General features: G+C 37.8%; 1 protein-coding gene and 1 pseudogene across 8 annotated transcripts in view; one reads left to right on the top strand and one right to left on the bottom strand.

Moving 5' to 3' along the window:
• NBEA (neurobeachin) overlaps positions 1 to 26,639 on the top strand; it is a 594,993-nt gene that overhangs the window by 364,570 nt on the left and 203,784 nt on the right. For all 8 annotated transcript variants that reach the window (XM_059042292.2, XM_067016556.1, XM_067016558.1 and 5 more), the window contains 2 exons: positions 3,724 to 3,867; positions 24,765 to 24,901. In XM_059042292.2, coding sequence (XP_058898275.1) covers positions 3,724 to 3,867; positions 24,765 to 24,901 — 281 coding nt within the window. The remainder of the gene's footprint in view (positions 1 to 3,723; positions 3,868 to 24,764; positions 24,902 to 26,639) is intronic.
• LOC136792830 (tigger transposable element-derived protein 1-like) lies at positions 14,637 to 23,109 on the bottom strand (annotated as a pseudogene).

A 26,639-nucleotide genomic window follows, 5' to 3' on the forward strand; every position in this document is an offset into this window, starting at 1 on the left:
TTTGATTTGCTGGGTGTTAAACCAATTCCTTCTAAGGACAGTGTTTATAAGCCTTGTAATGAGACAGCCCTTTGAGACCTTACCTCTTTTTGCCTGTAATTTTGATAAATGAAAGTCTAATTCATAAAGGATATTGTGATTGAAAAGCACCTTTGGATCTCATACACTTTCATTTAGATAAATGTTTGGTGCAGTATCATAAAAATCCGGAAGTTTACTGAGCTGCAAACTGATAACACTTCAACAGGGACGATAAGTTCAGTGTGTTGGTAGGGATTAGTTTACTACATATCTTTTGAAGACATAATTGTTTTACTGCTTTAAAACTAGAGGGGGTAAAATTGAATATACATTTCTCAAATATAATATACATTTGAGAGCTCACATTCCTTTGACTAAATTTTCTTTATTGGAAGCTTTTAATTTTATTTTATATTTTTAATAACACAAGAGTAATGTAAAGCCTTTTTTAAAAAAGACAAAGCAGAATGCACACAGTTGTGATACAAGGAAAAACTTGCTGTATTAAGCTGACTCATGCATAAAGGGCTTTATTGACTATTTCATGTAAAGAAACAAGTTCCCTTTCATGTGAATTCATAGATTCTTCAATAAGCACTCAAACTGAAGGCAGTTCACCAAGAATCTCTGAGATACCCTGGAATCTTCAGGTTAAGAGATATCCAGAGATAACTTTTATGTCTCAGGGTATTCATTTATTCAGCATTTATGAGGACTTGCTGTGCCGCAGGCAGTGTGCTAATAACTGGGGTTACGAAGACAGAAGGATGTTTCTAGTCATCAAGCAAGGAGCTTCCAGACTGTGTGGAGATAACAAGCACACAAACGATTATAAAACATATACCTACTAGAGTAGCAGGATTTACGAAGCATAAGGGATGGGACTTCCCTGGCGATCCAGCGGTTAAGACTCTGCACTTCCAACGCAGGGGGCACAGGTTCGATCCCTGGTTGGGGACTAAGATCCCACATGGTGCGCTGCACGGCCAGAAAAAACAGCATGTGGGAGAGTGCACACAAACCTGCCTTAAGAAATCAGAGTGGGGAACTCTGGGTAGGTAGACTTGAACTTCAGTTCAGTTAGTGTTCATGGCACACCTGCAGAGTACCAGGCACTGAGGCTGCAGAATGAGGCTATAGCCCAGTGGAGAAGACATACACATAACAGATAGCACCCACTCAGTGTGGTTGAGTTCTGTGTAGACTGTGAAAGTATGGACTGGTTAGGAAAGCCACCTGAAGGAGGTGAGTTTTGAAGGTTAAGTAAGAATTGGCCGAACAAAGGAGGAAGGAAGGGACATGCCATATTGAGGGAATACTTTTAGCACAGGTAAAGAGGTCTGAGCAAACATGACGTATTTTGGAACCTGTAAATGGTCCAGTATTACTCATGGGGGAGTAAGAAAAACTAAGACAAAACTGGTAATGAGAGGGTAAAAGGCCTTAATCAGTCATGCTAAGGGGTTTAGATTTGTATCCTAGAGTAGAAGCCTTGCACTGAGTGTTGTTGATTGGGAGGAGTTAACACACAATATTAAGCAGGAAAATATTCTCAACTTATTAGTGTTTAACAATAATACTCTGACAAAAGTATGGAGGGTGGTGTGAATAAGGGAGCTATTAAGGCCTTCTAAACCAGAATGATGATGGCCTGAGATGGGTTGAGTCCGTCACCTTACAGGATGAATCCTGTGTCTGTGGCTTAATTAAATGGGTAGATCAAAATAGGAGGAGGTGAAGAAGCAAAAGATGATTCGTTCAGTTAGGGAAACGTGGAACTAGGAATATCCAGCTGAAGATGTCTAGTAGAAATATGGCTATAAAGACCTTAGGAGAGATTTCTTGGTGATTAATCACTGGATTTGCCTCTTTGTTCTCAGATGATGCAAGCTCCGAGTTTCTCAAATTAAGTTACTACCCAAGAAGCAAACATCGTATAAAGATAGCTGTCCCCAGAAGATTACTGTTGTGCTGGCTTTATATCACCAAGAATCCAAATGAAATTAAGATAAGGGTCTGGAGCATTCAGTAATCAATCCTCAAGCTTTTATTCCAGAAATAAGAATCATCTGTGGGCCAGTGAAAGAAGACTACACATGTATAAGCCATTTAATTCCCCTCACCTTCCATGTAGCATTGATCTATATGTGTCTGAAGTATTTATTGAAAGATATATGTAACAATCTGTTACTTTATATTGTTAAGCTATATTTAAACCATGCTCTCTAGATGCTATTGTCCAGTAAGAGCTAGGATGACAGACAGTACCTCTCAGCCAGTGACACTCTACAGTGCTGTCGTGACATGCTGTGTTCCTCAACATGTGTTTTTTACTCCTCTCTGGGCTACCTTTGCGTCAATTTGTCAATGTTTTAGCAAACAGAATTGGCTCTGAGTAACTAACAAAAAGAAATGTGAAAGCTGCAAAGAAAGAAGCTAACAGTCTGGTTTGCAATGCAAGTTTTACCACAGCTAGATGCACGTCCAAGAAAATGGTTGAGCAAATATCCACAGGCAGTAAGGGACTGTTGGAAGTCCTGTACTGGGCCTAGGAGAATTGACCGGAAGTATTCACCGTTCACTGGAGAGGATTTTGGCCAAAGGCATGACAAGATTTGCAGAGTAATTGCATGCATGTGTACACAATACCATAACATCCCCTAAAACTATGATACAAAAATACTGTGTAGCAGTGATTTATTAGGCTCCCATATTCAGGAATATATCCACTATACCAAATGAAATGGGAAGGTGTTTTTCTAGTTAATGCTGCTCCTTGAAGCCTATATCCTAATACTAAAGCTAGAACACAGTAAATTACACCATTTTCTTCCAGTTTGAATTCCAACTTCAAGTGACATGAAATAAAGGTATTTCTTAGCTGTATACATATAATTTACTTGTAGCTCAGATAATTTCAGATTCAATGGCACCTGCCAAAGCAGATGTTTGAATGCAAATATTGAAATATTTGTTAAGCAGTCAAATCCATGAGAGATTTAAATGTGTTGTAATTTCTAACCTGCGCATTGATTAACAAGTTAATGCTAGATCAACTCTTGCTATATTTCAGTTTTTCTGAGTTATTTTTTGTGTGTTTGAATTTTGGCCTTTTGTACTATTTTTTATATCAAAATAAGGATATCACTTTAGAAGGCCATTATTTATTTCATCCATTGCTAAGGAAATAGCTGTTTTTATGTACATTATATGTCTACATCATTCCTTACTCTGCCTTTCTGTAGCTTCCCAGTAACAGCCATTTCTCCCTTCCGATGTGAATGCTTTCTTGTTTTCTTCATACTTATGTACTTAAAAAAAAAATTATCTGATCAGCTGATTATCTCATTCACACTGAAGTATACTTGTATAAAAGTGTTTAATTTTATGGATCAGAAAATCAAGTTTGTGGTGAAGTACAGATTTTTGGTAGAAAGTGCAGTGATCTTAGAGTCCCAGGTCCTAGGTTCCCCAACAAGGCATGTAGCTTTCTCAGCCTGTTCCTCATCTGCAACACAAGAGTAGGTGATTACACCCCTTGCCTTTCTCGTGGAGTTATTTAGACCAAACAAGATAAAGAAGGTAAAAATCTTCTATGATTGAAAGTAGTATGTAAATGCAGCATATATTTATAAGAAAGTAATTGATTTATAAGAAAGTAAATCACAATGACCTAAATTATTATGTTTTGGTTGTGATTAGGCACTGAAGAAGATGTAGTAAAGTCTAAGAAAACATTCCGAAGTCAAGCAATAGTGAATCAGAATGCAGAGACAGAGCTCATGCTGGAAGGAGATGACGATGCAGTCAGTCTGCTCCAAGAGAAGGAAATCGACAATCTTGCAGGTAAATTTGTAAATATTTTTTTTTATTTGTCGTAAGTAATAAATGCACACAAAGTTATTGAATTTAAAATCTATCTCCTGATGAATAAGCTAGTGCCAGTGGTTGGAGCAATGCTCAATCATGTGAATGTTAATAATTTATCTCATTTCTAGTATTGAAAAGAGGAAAGTAGATATCACACTAATGATAAATGCATAGCATCTACTTTCTGTCTGGTGAAGAGCAACTTTCACTATAGGAGAAATAATGGATAGCATAAACTGTTCCCATCTAACTGCCTAAATAATTGAGGGGGCTGGCGTGGGGAACGGGATGGTAGACTTCACATATGACTAACATGCTAACAGCTGTGAAAAATAGCCACTTCAGGCAGGTGACCATTGAAATAGCCATGTCCTTCTTGCTGTCACTCTCGGGAACGCCCCTCCCGTCCCTGTTCTTTTTCTCTCTCCCCACACTGCTAATCCCCACCTACTAGGAGACATACTTTCACCTGCCCACCCTCAGTTTTCACTTTGTCCTGGTGCTCGTCTAAGGTCAATTCAGAGCAGCATCTACAATGGCCTCATGGGCTATATTTACCTTAGTGTTGGCATATAACCACTTTTGGTTTTTAAACCACTTTTGAGAATCCGATGAAAGCAGATTGTTTCATGAAGGTACACAGACAATCTTGTACACAGTATCAGAGTGTTCACTGACCCCTGGAAACCAGTCTGTGGAATCAAATCCTAGATCTCTGGCTAAAAACTCCTGCTTTAGAGTCTCAGAAGTGGTTGAACCTTACCTCTAGTCTATAGTTTCACCCCATACAACATTGGAGTGGCAAATGACAATAGAGAAGTGGACTTACATTCATCATTATGTTTACAAAATAGCGCTCCTGTTTCCAGAAATGAGCTGAAAGTTGCCTGGCATGCTTTAGGAAAGTCTCCAGCAATATTTCTGCCAGTTAGAAATCTCTCATTTTACCAAAGAGAAGATGTTATTGTTAATTGTAAACTGGAGAGGAACGTTATTCTTCCTCTTCTAGAAAATGTTTAATAAGGTTATTCTAACACCAGCTCCTGGATACTCCTCCGTTATTAGCAATTCTGTATCATGAAAACGATTTTTCCTATTTAAAACTAATCTTAAGTCCATGAACAAATGTTTGCCTTGAATTCCTGAGGAAATGTTCAAGTTTTAGTATTGTTGTTTTTGTGGGTCTTTTTAGTAGTTCAGAGATTTTTATCTGAGTCCATTTGGCAATTTAAGCAAATGAAGTCCATTATTTCTTTTTGCCACAGATTGTTTTCTCGTTTTCTGGTCTTATTCTTGATCCTAAAGAACTAGAGAAAACTCACAAACACGATTTCTGGCCTTTTGAGATATTGTGTTGCCTTTCCTCATTCACATATCCTCACATATATGTTCAGTAATTATACAGTTTAGTGTAGCATCTCTGGTCTTCAGTTCCCACTAAAAGTAATTAGTTGATACAAATTTGGCTAGTACCTTGAAGTTTATTATGATAAGATCTGCCCACTGATACCAGAAGCAAAATCTAGTAATGATTAATGACTCCTTTATATTTCTCTCTTTTAATGGTACCTTGGGTAATTATTAATATTAACTTATGCTTATAAACAAAATTCTCAAAATAACATTAAGTTAAAATATGTAAAGAGCAATGAAAGTAAGCTTGAAATAAATTGTTTAAAAATCGAATCTTAACCAGCTGTCTCTATCAATACTCCTACAACTTCTGTCTTTTATTTATTTATTTATTTTGGTGGTACGCGGGCCTCCACTGTTGTGGCCTCTCCCTTTGCGGAGCACAGGCTCTGGATGCGCAGGCTCAGCGGCCATGGCTCACGGGCCCAGCCGCTCCGCAGCATGTGGGATCTTCTCGGACCGGGGCACGAACCCGCGTCCCCTGCATCCGCAGGCGGATTCTCAACCACTGCGCCACCAGGGAAGCCCCAACTTATGTCTTTTAAACAGATTTTTCTTTGAGCAGATTTGCTCTTTTTCCCTATCCACCAAGTCCTAACTCATACTCTTTCTGTGGAATCCTCGTGTCTGAAAAATCTTATAAACTGTCCTAAAATATTGATCTTCTACTTAGTCTACAATGTTCATGTTTAAATCAGCAGTGCACAAATGTGACCCTGAACTTTGAATGCAGTAGAAAAGAAGTAGGGGATGGATATTTTGTGAAGGGAGAAGTAACAGTCACAGAAACAGTCTGCATAATATATAAGTGTCTAACAGATTCCTTCTGTAAATGCTGAGGCCCACTTACTAATCTGGGCTGCCATGATAGTGACAATGTCACATAAAAATAATTTTGGAAGTTAATTATAAACCAGTATTCTTAGGCTTTAAAAAAATCAGCTGTAAGTTTTAAACCACATAAATACATAACTTTTTTTGTTGCTCTAACAAATTCTTATCCAAATAATTGTTATCTCTGTCTCAGAAGTCAAAATTTGCTAAATAATAATGTCTTTCTTAGGATCAGTTTCTGTTTATAAAAAGAAAAAAAAGAGGAAGAAGTATAACCAGCATGCCTTGCTAGGAACCAGGCAGTGTTTGAAGGGTTTCATGTGCAAACCTATTTAATAGTCACAACAATCCTGAGAGGTAGATACAATTATTATTACCTTAATTTTACAAATAAGGATATAGAGGTCAAGACAAATTTAAGTAGCTTGCATAAGGTTAACAAGTATATAAAATAATGTATTTCCTTACAAATATGTAGTATATGGCACAAACTAAAATACACCAAATAGTGTCTTTAAATAAATATGTGTATATACTTAAAGACTCTTAAAATTATGTAAAAACAAGATCCTCAGTTTATAACTCAATTTTTACACTGGCTCCAGTATACTATACTTAGAAGTTTATGAATAAGCATAATAATTCATTTTAGTTTTATATATGTGTTCCCCCAAATCATCTAGTAAGTTAAAAAAATCTGACAGGGTATTTTCAGCACAATTGTATTTAAACATTGACCCTTTCTCATGTTTTCTCCATTTTCTTTGGAATTTTCTAGTTTTAATAAAGATACAATGTCCGCAAAGTTCTACAGTTTTAAATGTCGTACAATTTTCTGTTTCACTTTTAGTTCCCTTTCTTCCCAAGCTGTTCGTCTCAAGAGGCAAGTTAAATATGTGTGACTAGTAATTACTCAATTTATTATGTATTGTTGCAAATGGCTAATATGATTATAATATAGAATTGTGGCAATCAATTATTACATTAATAACACCTAACTTAATTTATTTTAATTACTTTTTTAGTTTGTAGTGATTGATCAAAGTGAATTAGCACCTAAGATTTCATATGTAATTAAAAATTTCAACTTACTAATTATATTGTTCCTTAAAACATTGAAATTAATTTGTGTAATTCAACTGATTTTAATCTAAAATCTCAAATATTTATTTTAATTTGAAATTTAGCTTGGCAGGTTATTTCTTCAAGTAATTTTTGAGTAACTAAAATTTAAAATTAACTCAAATTTGTGTGAATTGACAAGTGAATGATTTAATTGATAGAAAGGCTTGTCTCCCACTAATAGAATTTATTTCATTTCTTTTAGAGTAGTAGTTCTGTCACATATGCCGGTAACAATAGAAATATTTTACATAATAGAATTAGAATTCGTACGGATTCCTTTATTGTTACTTCCAGATGTTAGTAATTTTGCTAATTTAGAGAATTCTGAGTTAATGTTAATGATGATGGTCCTTCATGCTTTATCAGTTCTATAAGTTGTTAAAAATGTTTTGTTTGTGTATATGTAAGCTGTTATTACCAACGATCCACCCATGTATTTGATGTCAAATAACTTAAACGATTTTCTACAAGCCCCCACCACCAATGTCCAAACTTCTCTTTTTGCCTGAAATATATTTCACACATCTCTAATCTACACCCTCCCTTATCTCCTCCTATCAAAATCTCTACCCTTTTTTATAACTATTTAAAGAAATACTTTGTGAAATATTCACTAGCCAGTCTTATCACCCCATAACATTTTTTGGCAACAACTTTATTGAGATACAATTCACATACCATACAATTGACCCATTTAAAGTGCACAATGATTTTAATGATTTTTGTATATTCACAGTTATGCAACCATTGCCACAATTTTAGCACATTTCATCACCTCAAAAAGAAATCTCATATTCTTTGGCTATTCCCCCCAACTTTCCCATCCTTCCTCCACAGCCCTAGAGGACCACTAATCTACTTTCTGTCTCCATAGATTTGCCTATTCTGGACATTTCATATCAGTGGAATTATATAATATGCAGTCTTTTGTGACTGGCTTATTTTAGTTAGCATGGTGTTTTCAAGGTTCATCCATGTTGTAACATGTATATCTTTTTTATGGCGAATAATATTCCATTGTGTGAATGTACCACGTTTTGTTTATCCATTCTTTGTCAGTTATCCATTCAAATGTTGATGGACATTTGGTTTGTTTTCACTTTGGGGCTGTTATAACTAACAATGCTGCTGTGAACTTTTATTTACAACATTTTATGTGAATATAAGTTTTTATTTCTCTTGTGTATATGCCTAGGCATGGAATTGCTGGGTCGAATAATTACTCTATTTTTAACTTTTTGAGGAACTGCTAGGCTGTTTTCCAAAGTGGCTTCATTATTTTAATTCCCATCAGCCGTGTGGGAGGGTCCAATTTCTCCACATTCTTCCCAATGCTGGTTATTATCTACCTTTTTTATTATAACTGCCCCCCAAATTTTGATTATATTAATCTTAAGACACTTATTACATAAAGCCTTGTTTTGTAGATGCTGTTCTATATGTTTTCTCCCTCCTTTTAGACTGTAAATTTCCTTAAGGCTATCAACCATATCCCATGTACCTTTGAACCATGAAGAAATCTAACAACATTACTTGCTCTTGAAATGTTCCCATTGAAAAAGTTCATTATAGGTAAACTGGAGAGCTGAGATAATAATTATCTAGTTAATTTATACCAAAACAAAGAGACAAAATAAAACTTTTGAGCTCTTGAAATTAAGTATTTGGGAGCTTGAATTATCAGATCAAATGTTCATACTAATTAAATAATTCAAATAATGACTCAACTCATTACTTGTCTCTTCCAGGGTATGAACATCTAAAGTTAAGCTAATCTTGGTTCCATCCCAATCTCTACTAATTATGTCATTTTAACTAAATGTCTCTTAAGGTCCCCATTTTTAACATCAAGATACCACTGTGACTTTTTTTTTTTTTTGCGGTACGCGGGCCTCTCACTGTTGTGGCCTCTCCCGTTGCGGAGCACAGGCTCCGGACGCGCAGGCTCAGTGGCCATGGCTCACGGGCCCAGCCGCTCCGAGGCATGTGGGATCTTCCCGGACCAGGGCATGAACCCGCCTCCCCTGCATCGGCAGGTGGACTCTCAGCCACTGTGCCACCAGGGAAGCCCCCCACTGTGACTCTTAATCAAAAAAAATAATAACTGTCTCTATCACATGGAAAAGATGTCCTATAACCAACGGATTATAATGTTATTTTGAATATTTTTAAAAGAATAATTAGGGCTTCCCTGGTGGCGCAGTGGTTGAGAGTCCGCCTGCCGATGCAGGAGACACGGGTTCGTGCCCTGGTCCGGGAGGATCCCACATGCCGCGGAGCGGCTGAGCCCGTGAGCCATGGCCGCTGAGCCTGTGCGTCCGGAGCCTGTGCTCCGCAACGGGAGAGGCCACAACAGTGAGAGGCCCGCATACCGCAAAAAAAAAAAAAAAAAAAAAAAAAAAAAAAGAATAATTAGTATAGGGAACTAGCAACATGGGGAAGAAGTGTTAGAGTGTAAGGGTTGGACTTTTTGTGTGTGGGGTTTTCAAAATGGTAGATTCACAATCCTTTACACACACACAAACACACACACACACGTGCGTACATACTCTAAGCAAAGTCAAGAATCTGAAACTTAGAAGAAATGCATTATGTGAATTTAAGAATGAGAAAAATATAGAAATAAGGGAGGTCTACTAAGAGAAATAGAATGTAGTCAATGGGAGGTTCTCCTAAATGACAATCACTTTCCCCACATGACTCACCTTTGAAGCTTATCACGGTTCCCATGCACTTTCACTGATGTTTAGAGGGCAGTACCTGTTCAGACTGTTTTTCTTATTGTTAACCAGTCAAATTATTTGCATTTCGTACAATCTCTGTTCTAGCAATTCAAAACTAAAAGCAGGTATCAAATGATAGGGACGGAGGAGGAAACTGTTGCTTAGAATTTTTTTAAATTATGAAAGTTTCAGGCATACGTTATAATTCAACATCTGTATAAATACAAAGTGATCACCTTCACAATTCTAATTACCATCCATCACTGTACAGTTGGCCCCCTGCGCTTATTTACTTAGAATTTTTTTAAGGTTGAACATTCCTACCTCCCTAAATCTCTCTCTGACTGCATTTCACATACTCATTTACTTACTCAGTAACAGTTTTTGAATACTTAGTGACTATGTAGAACTCTGGGGTTCGGAGACTGATAGGAAAAAAAAAAGGTCAGCAGGAGAATCAGCTCTGCTACCCCTACTCAGCAACTGAAATAACCAGGAATTATGGTATAGAATATGCCTACCCTAATAAGTGAAAGACAATTAAGATGATCAGAGAGATAATTTAAGCCTTTAAATGTTCTAACTTGAAATGTTCATCTGCCAGAGGCAAAGTTGTTTATTTAAGGAGTGAATGTTACCTGAAAAATGAGCTAATAAGAAAGGAAGATAAAAGCAAAGTATAGGGCATACAAGAAGGAAGAACTCAAGAGTCTAGAAAATTATAATAATAAAATGAAAGGAACAACAGAATTCTAAAAACTAAGAGTTTTTCAGGGAAATGTGTTATTTAAAGAAGAAAAAGGAATATAAGCCAAAAGCACAGAAGAAATTTACTATAATTGTTTAATGGAATAAGAATATAAATACTGTAGATGAGAACAAGGTCAGTTGTTTCATAGATGCAGATAAACTCTGACTCAGATCATGTCTGCTTGAGTCAGGCCTAACTATTCCACACAGTCCAATTCTAATATGATTAATGAAGATTCTTTGCCTGACAAAACTAGTATTTTAAAAAAATTCCTTAACAGTTATACTTAAGATGTTTTAATTACAAAGTCTAACTAGACTGGAATCAACCTGATATTTGTATTTAGGGGAAAATATCTTTTAAACATTCTGGATTCGCTGAAATGCATTTTGCTCAGGATTTTCCCCTTAATTTTTAAACCCAAATGTGTTTTAAGGGAAATTTAATCCATATGTCCCTGACTCACTCACACTTAACTCATCAAAATGTTGTTTAGTAAAAGCTATTTGATGTTGAAAAAACCTTATGAGTCTTTATAAGTCTTTTTTCTCTCTCTTTGAATTAGGAAGTTGCTTTGCAGTCATAAATAGTATACCCAAAGGGTTCGTGTTCAGCTTCAAACAGAATTCGCAAAGCTCTTAGATACATTAACACATGCCCATTTCTTACGAAAGCTAAAATGCTTAAACTTCTAAGTTAATTTTTTAATTCAGCTGAAAAGTTGTGAAAATGAATAAAAGCTTCACCTTGAATATCTAGCCTTCTTATCCTTCCTTCATTATTTTTACAATGTCTACAAGGCCATTTTAGAGTCTGCAAATATTTTACTGTATCCATCTTTCTGTATCTCCAAAAATGTATGTCCTCTCCAACCATGGATTCTGTAGTCTATAAAAACACTTTTAAGGTACTTTTAACTGTAACAACATCCCACTAACCAAACTTTGTAAATTTAAAATATAATAAAAGGACATAATTCAACTATGTTTGTTAGACATCAACCATGATTCAGCTCATATATAATGTTCTTACATCTTTTTTTAATTTTAAGAATAAGCCATTCTTTCTTGTGCTGCAAATATTTCACAAACCCCAGTGATGAGGTCTATTCTTTCTAATATAGTGTTCTAGTTCAAACCGGTTTTTATTTTTTACTGTTTTCTCTGTATGGAGAGTTTCCCACAAAGTAATCCCTCTACAGATTTATAGTTATACTTACTACCAACCTGAAAAGTAGTGGCAATGAACAACTCAACTCACTTATCAATAGACCATCTCTCTCCTATATGTAGGCAGCTAATATTTCAAATGTGTTTTTTAAAGAGGATATGATGAGGATATTATTCACCTGTTGAAAACATATGGGTCACCACATTTGTCACACTTGGAGGAAAAAAAGCGTGAGATAACAAAACTGTTTTCCTAATGCCGAACTCTGGGCGTTAGCAACTTGGAGAAGAGGAAGAGGTGAGGTTTCATCACTGCCTCACCTCTGAGTGCTCTGCCCTCCCTCTGAAAGACTTTGGCACTAATTAACAAATAGGTAGAAAACTGGTTTTGCCGCTACATCTAGAGCAGTGCCATACAAAAGGACAAATTAGTCTTTCTGCATACTGAAAATATTTTATTTATTTAATTATTTTGTTTCGATGACTTAGTGCTATGGAGCCAGAGCAACAGCCTGCAAAGGTACCTCAACATAAACAGTCAGCACTAAGGACAAGTTTTACATGGAAATCCATTTATAAGTAGTAATTCCAGTAGAATCCTCTCCATCAGATCACTCATCAGTCCAGTAAATATAAATCTAGAACTTTTTATTAGCAAAAAAGAAGAGAAAGTCAGCCTCAGTTTGCTGGCTAAATATTATTAAATATCTTCTTTCCCGATAAAATGTTTAGGCAGTTTTATTGATCAGAAGATGACAGATAGTAATGTTTTATGTGTTTTTTCCTTCATTTTAAGTCACTAACAGATGAAACAGCTAAATACAGTTGTAGTGCTATTTCAGTTCAATTTGTATCTAAAAAGGAATGTTAAGAACCAAATATCACAGAAAACTTTCTTTAAAAATAAATCTTGCATCTAAGATTGGGTTGTGTTGGATAAGTCTTCATTCACCAGCAAGTTTTCGGGGTTGGGGCGTGGAATGAGCTAGTTAAAGTATTAAAGAGTAAGTGTGGATGGGCAAATGATGCTGGCAGATAACTTTACAACTCTATGAATTAGGTATTATACTTCATTCTCATATGTGGAAACTTAGGGTCAGATGTTGGGGTATTTATTTATGATCATATAACAAATATCAATACATGAGCCAAGAAGTGAGCCCACTTTTCTTTCTCCAAAAGCCCTTGTTCATTCTACTATATCAGTGCTTTATTTTGGTTTTTTTTTTTTTTTAAATCCTGAATTATAACCCATTGGTGTGTTAGCAAATCAATTACTTGGACTATTACCAGCATTATTTGTAAATGAAATAAAATGAAAAGATTCAAATAGAAAATGTCAAAATTCATCACACACAATAAAGATAAGAGCTGGAAGGACCTGTTGTGTCCTTATTCTCTGTTGACAGATCCCAACTTGACTCAGGTTGGATGTGGTTATCCAAACAAAACAAATATAAAATATCGAATATCTACCATGTGCAAGACATTATGCTGGGTGCTTGGAGCAGAAAGACACATAGGATTAAAGCTCCTGCTTTCAAGGAGTTTACAGTGTAGAGGGAGGACAGAAAATGAAAAGAAAAAATAAAATCCTACATCTACAAAGGAAGCCATGATAACACAAAACAGGGCCCTTGACCGCCATGTGGATTCTGGATGGGTGTTCCTTTTAGTTAATCATAAGTAAAAGATTTAGAAAGATTTGGAGTTGTTACAGATGACATGTAAACATAGTATGCTAAACTACCACCTTCTCTGTGAAACTACAGTAGGTCTAAATTATTCAGGTAGAAGTATGAGGCAGAAATCTCTAAAGGTTACTGGGGTGGGGGGCATTTTGTGCCATAAGGTACCTGTATTTTATCCTAAAGGCTACAGTGAGACAATGAATGACTTTTAAGCATGAAAAGATCTAATTTATGTTTTTTTAAAAATTACTCAGGCCACTGTACAGATTATGGTTTTAGGATGTCCAGACTTGAGGTAGGAAGCTGTTGTCCAGATCAGAGGTGATGAGAGCCTAAACTAAATTGGTGGTGGAGGAAAGAGGAGAGGAGGGCAACTTCTAACAACACTGAGGAGGTAAGATGTGAAGGACCATGATAATTGACCAGTTGTGAGGAGTAAGAACGAGGGGAATCTGTCCCAGGAGAAGAAACGATGTGGAAGCTGCTAAATGTGTTTGGGTATGTAAAGGTGCGGGGTTTTAGGGCAGAGAAGAATGAAGATGACTGGTCAGATTGGTCTGTTGGGTATCCAAATTTTTCAAATATATAGAATGGTTTGAATTTGAGAACCAAGTTGGGCATGGAGCTCATAATTTAAACCGCTGAGATCACCCAAGGAAAGTGAGAATACAAAAAGAGAAGAGTAGCAGCCCAAGGTCAGATCCCCTGTGGAACAACAAGGTTTAATTGGCCAACAAAGGACACCTCCTCAGGGATACCAAGAAGGAAGTCAGGCAGAAGGAGAACAGGAGAGAAGACAGGCTTACCTTGGAGATATTGCAGGTTCGGTTCCAGACCACCACAAAGCAAGTATTGCAATGAATCGAGGCACAGGATTTTTTTGTTTTCCCAGTGCATAGAAAAGTTATATTTAATGTTTCTATCATATTGTAGTCTATTAAGCGTGCAATAGCATTGTGTCTAAAAAATGTACATACCTTAACGTAAAAATACTTTATTGTTAAAAAAAATGCTAACTGTCATCTGAGCCTCCAGCAGGTCATAATCTTTTTGCTGGTGGAGGGTCTTGCCCGGATCTTGATGGCTGCTGACTGATCAGGGTGGTGGGTGCTGAAGGTGGGGTGGCCATGACAGCTTCTTGAAATAAGACCACAGTGAAGTTCGCCACAGGGATTGACGCTGCCTTTCACGAATGATTTCTCTGTAGCATGCAGTGCTGTTTGATAACGTTTGCCCACAATAGAGCCTAAACCTGACCCTCAAAATGAGGCTCAGTCCTCTCAAACCCCATCACTGCTTTATCAACTAAGTTTCTGTACTATTCTGAATCCTTTGTTGTCATTTCAGCAGTCTTCACAGCATCTTCACCAGAAGTAGATTGCATCTCAAGAAACCAGTTTCTTTGCTCATCTATGTGAAGCAACTCCTCAACTCTTCAGGTTTTATCATGAGATTGCAGCAATTCAGTCACCTCTTCCGGCTCCACTTCTAATTCTAGTTCTCTTTCTATTTCCACCACATCTGCAGTTACTTCCTCCAGTGAAGTCTTGAACCCCTCAAAGTCATCCATAAGGGTTGAAATCAACTTCTGCCAAACACCTGTTAATGTTGACATTTTTACCTCTTCCCATGAATCACGAATCTTCTTAATGGTATCTAGAATGGTGAATCCTTTCCAGAAGGTTTTCCATTTACTTTGCCCAAATCCATGAAAGGAATCACTATTTATGGCAGCTATAGCCTTTTGAAATGTATTTCTTAAATAATGAGACTTGAAAGTCAAAATGACTCCTTGATCCATGGGCTACAGAATGGAAATTATGTTAGCAGGCATGAAAACAACATTAATCTCCTTGTACATCTCCATCAGAGCTCTTGGGTGACCAGGTGCGTTGTCAATGAGCAGTAATAATTTGAAAGGAACCTTTTTTTCTGAGCAGTAGGTCTTAACAGTGGGCTTAAAATATTCAGTAAACCATGTTGTCAACAGATGTGCTGTCATCCAGGCTTTGTTAGTGCATTTTATAGAGCACAGGCAGAATAGATTCAGCATAATTCTTAAGGGCCCTAGGATTTTCAGAATGGTAAATGAGCTTTGGCTTCAACCTAAAGTCACCAACTGCATTAGCCTCTAACAAAAGAGTCAGCCTGTCCTTTAAAGCTTTGAAGCCAGGCATTGACTTCTTCTCTCTGGCTGTGAAAGTCCTGGTGGCATCTTCTCCCACTAGAAGACCATTTCATCTACATTGAAAATCTGTTGTTTAGTGTAGCCTCCTTCATGAATTATCTTGGCTAGATCTTCTGGATAAGTTGATGCAGCTTCTACATCAGCACTTGCTGCTTCACCTTTCACCTTTATATTATGGAGATGGCTTCTTTCCTTAAATCTCATGGACCAACCTCTACTAGCTTCAGACTTATCTTCTGCAGGTTCCTCACCTCTCTCAGTCTTCATAGAATTGAAGAGAGTCAAGGCCTTGCTCTGGATTAGGTTTTGGATTAAGGGAATGCTGTGGCTGGTTTGATCTTCTATCCAGACCACTAAAACTTTCTTCAGTCAGCAATAAGGCTGTTTCCCTTTCTTATCATTCATGCGTTCACTGGAGTGGCACTTTTCATTTCCTTCAAGAACTTTTCCTTTGCATTCACAACGTGGCGAACTCTTTGGCACAAGAGGCCTAGCTTTTGGCCTATCTCTGCTTTCAACATGCCTTCCTCACTAAGCTTACTCATTTCTAGCTTTTGATTTTAAGTGAGAGACCTGTGACTCTTCCTTTCACTTGAATACTTACAGGTCAATGTAGGGCTACTACCTGGCCTAATTTCAATATTGTTGTGTCTCAGGGAATAGGGAGAGAGAGAGACAAGAGAATGGAATGGTCAGCGGAGCAGTCAGAACAAACACAACATTTATCAATTAAGTTTAGTCTTATATGGGTAGGGTTCATGGTGCCCCAAAACAATTACAGTATTAATGTCAATGATCACTGATCACACATCACCATAGCAAATATAATAATAATGAAAAAGTTTGAAATATTATGAGAATTACCAAAATGTGGCACAGAGACTTGGAGTGTGCAAGTGCTATTGGAAAAATGGTGCTGATAGAGCTTCTGGATGCAGGGTTGCCACAAACTTTCAATTTGTAAAAAACACAGTCTCTGCCAAGTGCAATAAAATGAGTTATGTCTGTAGTATGCTTTAGAAGTCAAGGAACTCTGGCTCAGTCATTTTTCAAATTGGTATTCTTTGGAACACAGTTATTTTGAAATATGCTAATGAGAAAAAGAGTATAGTTAAAGGTATTTGGAAAATTCTGGGTTTAAAAATAAAATGTTACACAGGTTGTGTTGGCTTTTTTTTAATTGATGGAAGGACTTTTCCAGACTTTTAGCATATTAATCAATATGTATGTCCCTAACACCTTGGCCTAAGTAGAGGATGAGGGTGAAGCCAAAAGGAGTGAATAGGAATGAGGAACTAAGAGGTGAAAACTGAAGTCCAGAAGCTTAACAAAGGAGAGGAGACCAAGATAAAAGAGTAGCTAAAGTGGAGGAGGGTAGGACCAAATGCCAGATGGAGAGAGTAACTGACTTGAACAGGAGGAAAGTTACATTTTCTGGAGAAAAAGAGATAACAATAAATGCAGAGGCAGAAAAATCTTTAGATAGAGGAAGACATTAAGATAAATAACCAAATTTCATTTTCTCCAAAATATGAATACTTCATTTATTATGCGGTCAGGATGGATGAATGTTCATATGTGAGTCTTTCTAGGAAGGGGCCATATATTTAGTCATCTTCTCTAAGAGATGTGTGAGCCCGAAAAAGGACAGACACCACTGCTCCACACTGTAATACCTGAGCTTTAATCGTTGGTTCCTTGGCCTAAAAAAAATCTGACATTTGAGGCTACGTGTGTTTTTTCACTCCCATCTCACAGTGCTCCCCTTTATGCCTTCTAATCGTTGGCCCATCTTATTTCCTACTGTCCAAATCCTGCATCCTACCCATCCATCACAGCTCACTTCAGTTCAGTGCCTCACCCTAACCCCCCACAAAGGCTGGAAATCATCACAGTTCTGTGAATGCCTATAGAATTTTCTTTTCTTTCCTTCTCTCGGTGGGAGGCAGTATACATAACAGTAAATACCCTGGAGTCAGATCACCAGATTTGAATGCTGTCTCTACCATTTCCTAGTTGTGTGACCTTCCCTAAGTTACTTCAGCTCCCAGTCTCATTTTCTGTCTGTAAAATGGAGATCATAGCAGTAGCTGTCTCCTAGGTACATTATGAGGAACAAATGAGAGTCACACACGTCAAGTGCTTTAACAGTGCTTAGCTAAACCCTTTCTCCCTTATGCTAAGCTTATTCCTGTATATTTCTTATTATCTTTACTATGTATTTTAAGCTCTTTGTGGGTAAAATCCGTGTCTTACACATTATTGCACTCTCTGTCAGTGCACAAAACAGTGTATAATTTTTGTTAACTACACGAATGAATGCTGAGTTAAATGTCTCTCTAAGCATTTAATTTACAAAGAGGAAACAACTTACACACTGGGAAAAATATGGCAGTTATAAAATTATGTCATTAAAAAAATAATAGTTATGTGTGTGATATAGCTGGACTAACCAATTACATTATAACTCTTACTGGTTTTCAGCATATTTTAAATTGATCTCTTCTATAAAATGTAATGTTTTTCATATTTTTAAAGAACGATTTGAAATTAATTCCAGAAAAATATAAAAGATGTAGTCTATTATTTTAATTGACCTTTTTACTATGACATATAAATGCAACAATGGTGTATATCGTTTTCTATATTCTATATTCAATTCCATAAACACAGATGCTTACTGTGTGACAGAGCCTGTGTTAGATGCAGAAGATAATGCCACAGTCTTCAAGTAGCTTATGCCAAATGGGAGAAACAGCCTTCTAAACACATAATATTCGATATAAGTGCTGCAATAAAGATGTGCCCGGGAAACCATGGGAACGTAAAGACAAGGCACTAGTCCAACCAAGAGGTGCAAAGACCTAGTCCTCCTGGTCCAGTAGATTTAAGTCATCTCCCCTGGTTTATTCACTCATCCAGTCTAGTAGGAACTTACTCTTCTCGATCATTAAATGATATCCTACTGCTATAAAAGAGTCAATACTCTTCCAGGGAGTGAAAAATGGATTCCATATGTTGAACTGAATGTGATATAACTAGAAACACAAATCTCAGCTGGCTCACTTAGTGCATCAAAAGGCAGAGCAAATTATCACAATGAACATAAAAACTATCACTGTTTTTAGTATATTTTTGTGCTGGAAAATCAGTAATATTTTACTTAGAGTATATATGCTTTGTAAGCTTTTTCTTCTATAAAGTTGTCTTTGTAGAAAATGCACTAGTTTCTGTGGTTTCTTTTCAACATAAAGTATTATCTGTCCTGCAGGGGAATCAAATAACATAAATGGTATGTTAAAGTTAGAGCCTATCAGATTCTCTCTCAGGACTTTTAAAAATTATTTATTGTAAACACATTAAATGAGATTTTAGATGGATGTTCTACCATGGTGAACAGACATTTTGTTAAAATGCAGCCTTCAACTGGTCTTATATAGAGGGCTCCATTCTTTCTGTTTCTGTTTCAGACTCTGGTAAGCTGAGTTTTACCAGAGGTAGGTTTGCTCAGATCTGAAGAGATTCATGTGCATTGTCAAGCACCTGTCTCATTTTGCACAATAATAATCTAAGGAAACCACTGCACTGTGGGGGTGATTGATTATTGTTCGTCTCAATCTAAGGATAGGTTGTGTTCAGAAAGTCACCAGAGAGCACAAAGAGGCCACTTCTTGGGCACAGTGAGCTTGGTATAAAATTTGGATTTATACAGTGTTTATATAATCAGTAGTGTGGTGTGTGTATGCTAGGGAAGGAGATAATAATGCTGGAAATTAAATTTATAACTCTTGGGTTATGTATTTTATCAGTTGTTCAAGTTATATTTTCCTGATTTAAGCAAAAATATTCTGTAACTCTTTTCATCACAAGAAAAGTTTTCGAAAATTTCAGAGCATCATTATTCTGATAATATATTTGGACCACTAACAATATTCTCTGTACATAAAGGAAAGCGTCACTGGTAGAGATTTTGTTACTATACTTTCTTTTTTTTCTGAAGCATTTCAAATGCTTGAAACCCAGGGAAGTAAGTACTGTGGGTAAAAGGAATCTCAGATCTTCTGCAGCATTTTGCCCCTAACTTCCCTCTCCCTCAGGCACACACACAGACATCTCCATTTTCTTAATGCCTACAGTTTTCCTAGGATTCCAAAACAAAGTTCCAACTTTCTCATTTTCTCATATTCTTCAATTGCTTTGAGATTCAAACATTTTAATCTTTTAATTCTGTGGGGGAAACATTTTCTTTAAATTGATAGTGCCCTTCTTAAAAATAAGTCCAAAGCAGTGATAAATATTTTAGATATGTTCAGTCACTCATGCTGTTAGTTATTTTCCTACAAATTTTATCACATTATAGAGTTGTAAATTTTTACCTATTATATTTTCATCTTTAAATTTTTTTGGAATGATATCCTTTTTCAGGAAGCATAAAGGATCTCAGATTAGTTTTATTTCTTCTAAATAATGCAGGATTTTAAGTTTAGTAATTTTACAAAGATTAGTCAATGCTTATTATCCCCAAATAATGGTCTTTTACATGTTCCAAAAGCAAATTGAACATGTGGCTTCAAAGTAAGTGAGTTTGGAGTAAATCCATACAGCTGATAAAATTGTATTCATATTAAACTAAGGTTAGAAAATATTCAAGTGACTCTAAAATACATCATAATTTCATGTACACTAAGTATAGTTTTTGCCAACTGAAAGTCATCAAATAATTGTAACGATGCCAGTTTTCATTAAACTTCAGCTTCTTGTCCCTACGTATATATTCTTTGTCGTGCTTTATATTGAAACGTGTAAAGAATTTTAGCATCGTTTGAGAATTTATTCGCCATAATTGACTTATAATAGCCAGAATGCTGTTGACCCCCCCTTAAAAAATGATTAATTCCTGGATCTGAGGAAGAGAAAAGCAGCCCCTGACCTCAGGAAACAAATGGACCTGACCCTTACAAGGAGGCCTCGGTATCATTGGGAGCTGGCCTGGGGCTCACAGCTCTGCCATGGTGCTCTCCTGTTGGACATAAACAACCTCACAGAATACCAGCATCAGACAAGGCCACGTGATGATGTGAGGCAAAAACAACTTTGTAATTTTGTCTAAGCACAGACAAAAACAGGGTCACTCTGCACAGTGCCTAAACATTAACATCCCCCTTGCGTCATTAGAGGAGTGACTGCTACTTCTTTGTCCAGTACAGTTTTTAGCCGAGGTCAAGTCCTAGATACGATTGATTAAGATCTCCAATCACAGAATTCTTGCCACTCCCTGACAGAGCCCAACCCAGAGCCAAGCCCTGCTTCCTTGAACCCTTCCCCAAATCACTTAACAAAAGCCCTGATCCTACAATACAGTAAGTCCTTTCTGGCACCCTCTTCCTTAGTCATCTCATGGTTCCTTCCCACGTTTCCCTCACTGCAATGCAGTGAGCAATCAACCCAGCTTTCTACACTACAGTTATGTTCCTGGGGGTCTTTGGCAGGGAGGTATTGACACATCCACAGCCCCAAAATTGTGAACACTAAACTAGTAGTTAAATAAAAATGTAAAAGAACTGTGTAAACTGTAAAGTTCTGTTTAAAAGTTGATGTATTCAGACTTACAGGCTTAGAATTATGTTTTCAGTAGAATCCTCCAAACCCACAAGTGGTTTTTAACATTCTAACTTTAAATTATATTTGATGAATAGTTCCCTTCCTAAATATAAAACATATGTATTTTCTACTCTAGGTTTACCCTCTCAACTGATTAAAGATCCCATGGCTCTAAAGAGAAGTTTATTCTTCTGAAGAATCTTTCCATTATGCTTGGGTGATCTTTGTTCTAGTTCAGATTTTAAATTAGCATTTAAATTAATGGCAAGTAATATCCCTATCCTTTCAAAAATAGTAATGGATCAATATTTCTTAAACATTATAGTGCCAGTTCTAAAAGGTAAATAAAATTATTTTTCCTTTAGTTACCACTTCAGATGGTAGAATTTTAAACTATTGTATGCAGCAATACAAGGGGAGGAGGTTTTGTCCCATCCATTTGTTTCACTGTCTTTTAATATCTGTCACCTTACTTCTGTGTGTGCTTGAGGACATTGATATAATTTACCCTTTTACTGCCATAGTATTGATTAGAATTAATATATCTATACTCAGTCCCCAACTCACAACCCCAAACAGTTATGAGATTAAATTTGTACCTAGTTATCGTCTAGAACAGAATCTCCCAGATCACCATCTCTCTTGACATCTAGACATGCTGCCCTTTCTAAACTATTTTTATTTGGAAAGGGATCCAAGGTTTTCAAATAACGAGATCTTCCATATGGAAGATCTGCTGGTTTGTGATTGTGCCTTATGTAAACATTTTAATATGGGATCCAGAGGCTCCCCCAAAGGGGATTAAAACATAATCCCTCTCTGTATTGCTGTAGTGGATTAACTCTATTCTCTCTGCGGCTGGTTTGCTCCCTGAAGGCTACAACAAAAAGACCCAGTGCTCCTTAAACATGCTGTGGAATTGGAAGTTGTAATTGGAGATTTCCAAAGGACAAGGGTAAAAATGACACACTATTAAGGCTGAATATTTCATGAGTGTCTTTCTTAAAGAAGGACCAGTTCGAAGCCCTTTTATAAACCCCCAGAAAATCTCAATTCAATAGAATGAGATTGGAGTAAAATCAAAACGAAAACGCGGTCGCCTTTCAGAAACGCAAACAGGTAGAGAAAATGTGCTCCGCGTTAAAAGTTCATGGAATTGTGAACTTATAATTCGTAATACTGTATATCTCGATAAATTAGTTTGCATGGTTTTGATAATGTGTATCATGATTTTTAAAATTTTTTTCCAATTTGATTGGATATGTTAAATTATATTTTAAGACAACGCAGTTCGCCATTTTTAATGTTTTTGACCACTCATCGTCTCCAAATGCCAGAAATCCCTGTTAAACCAGAAATCACTAGCTTTCTGTGTTTAGAATGACGACTTTTCTGAGGTTTTATTAAGGCCCAACGATGTCTAAGAAGACACTTTGTTTCCGATGTGAATCAGGTCACCTTCTTTCTCACCTCACTCCAATCAAGAGTACACCTCCTGGATTTCTCCTGGAGGGAAATATGAAAAGTGGCATCCAGAGGAGCGTCCCGGTGGCTTAAGGGTTAAGGGAGCGGTTCGAACCGGCCCGAGCGTTGGGGGCTTCGGAGGGGGCGCGGAGGCAGGAGGCGCCGCCGAGCGCGCGCACAGACCCTCCAATAAACACAAAGGAGGGCCTGGGGAATAGAAACCCAAATCCACTTGTAATCGTACAAGAGATTCGGGCATAATTACTTGAGCAACCTAGATTAAGATTGATGAGCCTTTAAAGTGGGGCTTTAGATCGACCGCCTCGCCCTTTGGAAAGAAAAACCTTATGGAGCCGAGGTGGACCCCGACTCCGCTCGGCTCAGGCGGAAGCTACCCGCCCGAGACCCAGGCCGGGAGTCCGCGCGCCCGGGGCCCCGCCGGTGCGGGCTCGTCCGGGATAGAAAGCCGTAAAGTCAAAGCAGGGGCTTGGCGTTAGCCTGACCCGGGCGGGCGGTCACGGTCGGCGGTGCGGGCTGACACACAGTTTGCTCCATAGCCACCCGTTTAAGCGCGACAGCAGCCGACCGATTCCTCTCTGGTCCTCCCGCGGCAGAAACGCCCGGCTTTGTGCCGGACGGTCGTGGATTCGGTGTGTGCTGCTCCCTGGAAGCGCGAACTCCGCTGCCGTCCCCGCGCGGCCGGGCCGGGCCTGCTCGCTGCGGCCGGGGCGGTGGCGGTGCCAGCCGCTCTCCTCGCGAGGAGCCACCGCCGGGCGGGGAGGGGGCGGGGGGGCCGGGCCTGGGCAACCGCAGGGGGCCTGCCTTTTCATTGCTTCCCTCCTGCTGTTACTGTGACTCATTTGTCTGCATTTGGGGGTGGGGGGCGGGGGTGGAAGGGAATATGCTGCACCCTTGCTACAGAAAAACAAATACATTTTTTTCTGATTTCTAAGTCTTTATTTTAAGTCGAGGGTAGAGAAAAATGTCCCCCCTTCGGGGAACCTTAAAGGAGCAGTTAAGTAATCCCACTTTGAATTAATATTCTAATACGTGAAATTTGTAATTTTCGACTTTAACTCAGATGGAGGGAATTCGAAGTCAGCGCCTTAGTGGGCACACTTTCTAAAACATTTCTTTTACTGAAGCTTAGTCTCTTTCGTCCCACAAGTTGAGAAACAACACTTTTCAAATGCTTTTCGGAGAATCGTTTTGTTCAAGCGTCTTACAATTTCATCATTTTTGACCTATGCTCGGTGAGAAAAATCACTGCTACAGTGATTTCTTTCTTTTCTGCATAAAACTGTATTTCATGTCCGTGTTTGCGCGTATATCGGTGTGCGGTGCGCCTTAGGATGTCGATATTAATCTGCCTGCAAGATGCAAACCCGTCAGCGGAGTGGAATTTGTATGTTAGACCCTATACCCCTTCACGCCCTCCCGCCCATCCTGGGGGGACGCTGCTGCCCAGGGGACGGGGTTTTCGCGGTGGCTGGTCTTAGGGGACGGCGCTGACTGCCCAGCGCGTCTCTCGGAACGCCGTTGATGCTCAGTGGAGAATCGGGGCCTTAGGAGAGTCCGTTCTGCACTTTTAAGCTGGTTAAGGTCAGCGCCTCACTAACCATGAAGGATTTCTAAGCAGAGGTTGCAGACTCGCTTACTGAAAGTCACTTATTCGATATTCTGATCTCTTGAGTTTTTATAGAATTATTTGTCTCTAGTCTCGTTATAAGGTAATGGGTAAAAGCTAAGCAGACTTATCTCACGTGAAAGGAGCTTGCTGCATAATATAGACACTATTTTTTCAGTGCATATCTACAGCTAAAAACCTGTGGTACTCTTTCGGGAGGGAGCGGGAGCGAGGGAGCGGAAGAGGGGCGCAGAGGCGCAGCCTGACCCCCATACCCTCTCTTTCAGGCCCAGTGGTTCTCAGCACTCCTGCCCAGCTCATCGCTCCTGTGGTGGTGGCCAAGGGGACTCTTTCCATCACCACGACAGAAATCTACTTCGAGGTGGATGAGGATGATCCTGCCTTCAAGAAGATCGACACGAAAGTGAGTTCGAGTGATTCCGTGTACAGCACTGGTGGCTTTGTGGCAGGAAGTGGTTTTCAATTTTGCTTGGTTTTGAATGACAGTGGGGGAGGGGAGCACATTCTCATCCTTATGGAAAATAAAATGAATGAAATAACACATGCTCTGTTTTATGGGATTGAAGAATATATTAACAACTTTAAATCCTGTATACCAGAGCATGCACACTTTAACGGTCTCTCTATGAGTGCCTTTGTGTGCACTTGGCCGGATTTGGTAGTGAAGCCAGTTGCTCCCAGGTCCCTGGGGTACATCGTCTCAGGCTCTCTGGGAAGACTGGGAAAGGTCTCATGACATTTCTTACTAAGATCACTTTTAATTTCCAAAAGTGTACATTGCAATATGAGTAATAATTCATTAAAAGGTTGTAAGAAAACTACGGAGCACAGTTAGCTATAGATTCATCTCCGTTATTACATCCAGTTTTCATCTCCTGAAATAAGAATGGGTTTTATATGTGATTTTAAGAGGAAGAGAAATCAATTACCTGAGAAGCTTTCATTTAAAATGTGTATACATAGTACATACTGGCGCTCAGATGTTTAAAGTTTGTATTCTTCTATGGGTGTAGTGCCAGACAATATATATTCAGATGATTTGAAATGCATAAACATTTGTTTATTATAACTTATTTTGTAAATTTTGAAACCTGAGTATTCAACAGCTCTATACCTCTACAGTTTCTTCTGAAATCAATTTTATTGTTGTTTTAACTTTTATGTTATTGTGCAATTTGTAAACTTGAGGCTAAGAATTCAAGAGCATAAGTGTCATGCTAGATAATAATGCTAGATAATCAAGCATCATTTTACAAAGATCTTCCTTTGAAGTATTTTTCAGAGGCAATTGTTCTAAAATAGTGAAAGACAAATGCTCCCATAGATCCAGAACCTTATTATTTATATTTAATTTATATATAGAAGTAAAGCGTTCTAAAACACTGTTTGTAGAGTAGCAATTGAAAGTCTAAAATGTGCCCCCACCTGAGTTAACTAACTACCCTAAGGCCCACAGGTGATTAGCCCCTCCCGCACTTGTTGACTCTTAAAATACTCTGAGGGATAATCACAGGACTTCTTTAACTTCTAGCTCTAGAAGAATGGCATTTTGAAAATGAGTTTGAATGTAGTGCATGTGATTTTAAATAATTTATAATTTGTCTTTATGCTTTTATCATTGGCTTGCCCTATGAAGTAAAAAGTAATTTTGGATTTCTGATTCATTTATTCTGCCAGTGGAACCCTTACTGCATAAAATAAGGCTTGGCATAAAATAGGTCAGAAATTATCTTCATTTCATTAGCATAGTTAGTTTTCATATACAAATTTTAAACGTTTTATTAGGATTTTGTTAAGTTCATTTCCTCTTGAGTTAGTCTGCTTTTTAACTCAGCAACCTTGACTGTCATGACATATTTCATCCTTATATTATCAAAAATTCTACAAAAATATTAACCCAGAAGAGCAAACTTTCAAAGGTAGATTTAAATTGCGTCAGTTGTAGAATGGACTAGTCTTACAAGTAAGTCAGAAACTGACAGTAGATCACTGTATTCTGTAGCTAGACAAAAGGAGCTTTTCTCCAATATTGTAAGGTTTTATTTTTAATTATTTCATAAGCATATTTCTCAAAATGTTTAAAATATTCAAGTGGGTTCAATTTTCAAAGTGAAGCATTACATCTTTTGACAGGAAAACAA

The sequence above is a fragment of the Kogia breviceps genome, chromosome 16, assembly GCF_026419965.1.
Source record: "Kogia breviceps isolate mKogBre1 chromosome 16, mKogBre1 haplotype 1, whole genome shotgun sequence".
In the NCBI taxonomy this organism is placed as follows: Eukaryota; Metazoa; Chordata; class Mammalia; order Artiodactyla; family Physeteridae; genus Kogia; species Kogia breviceps.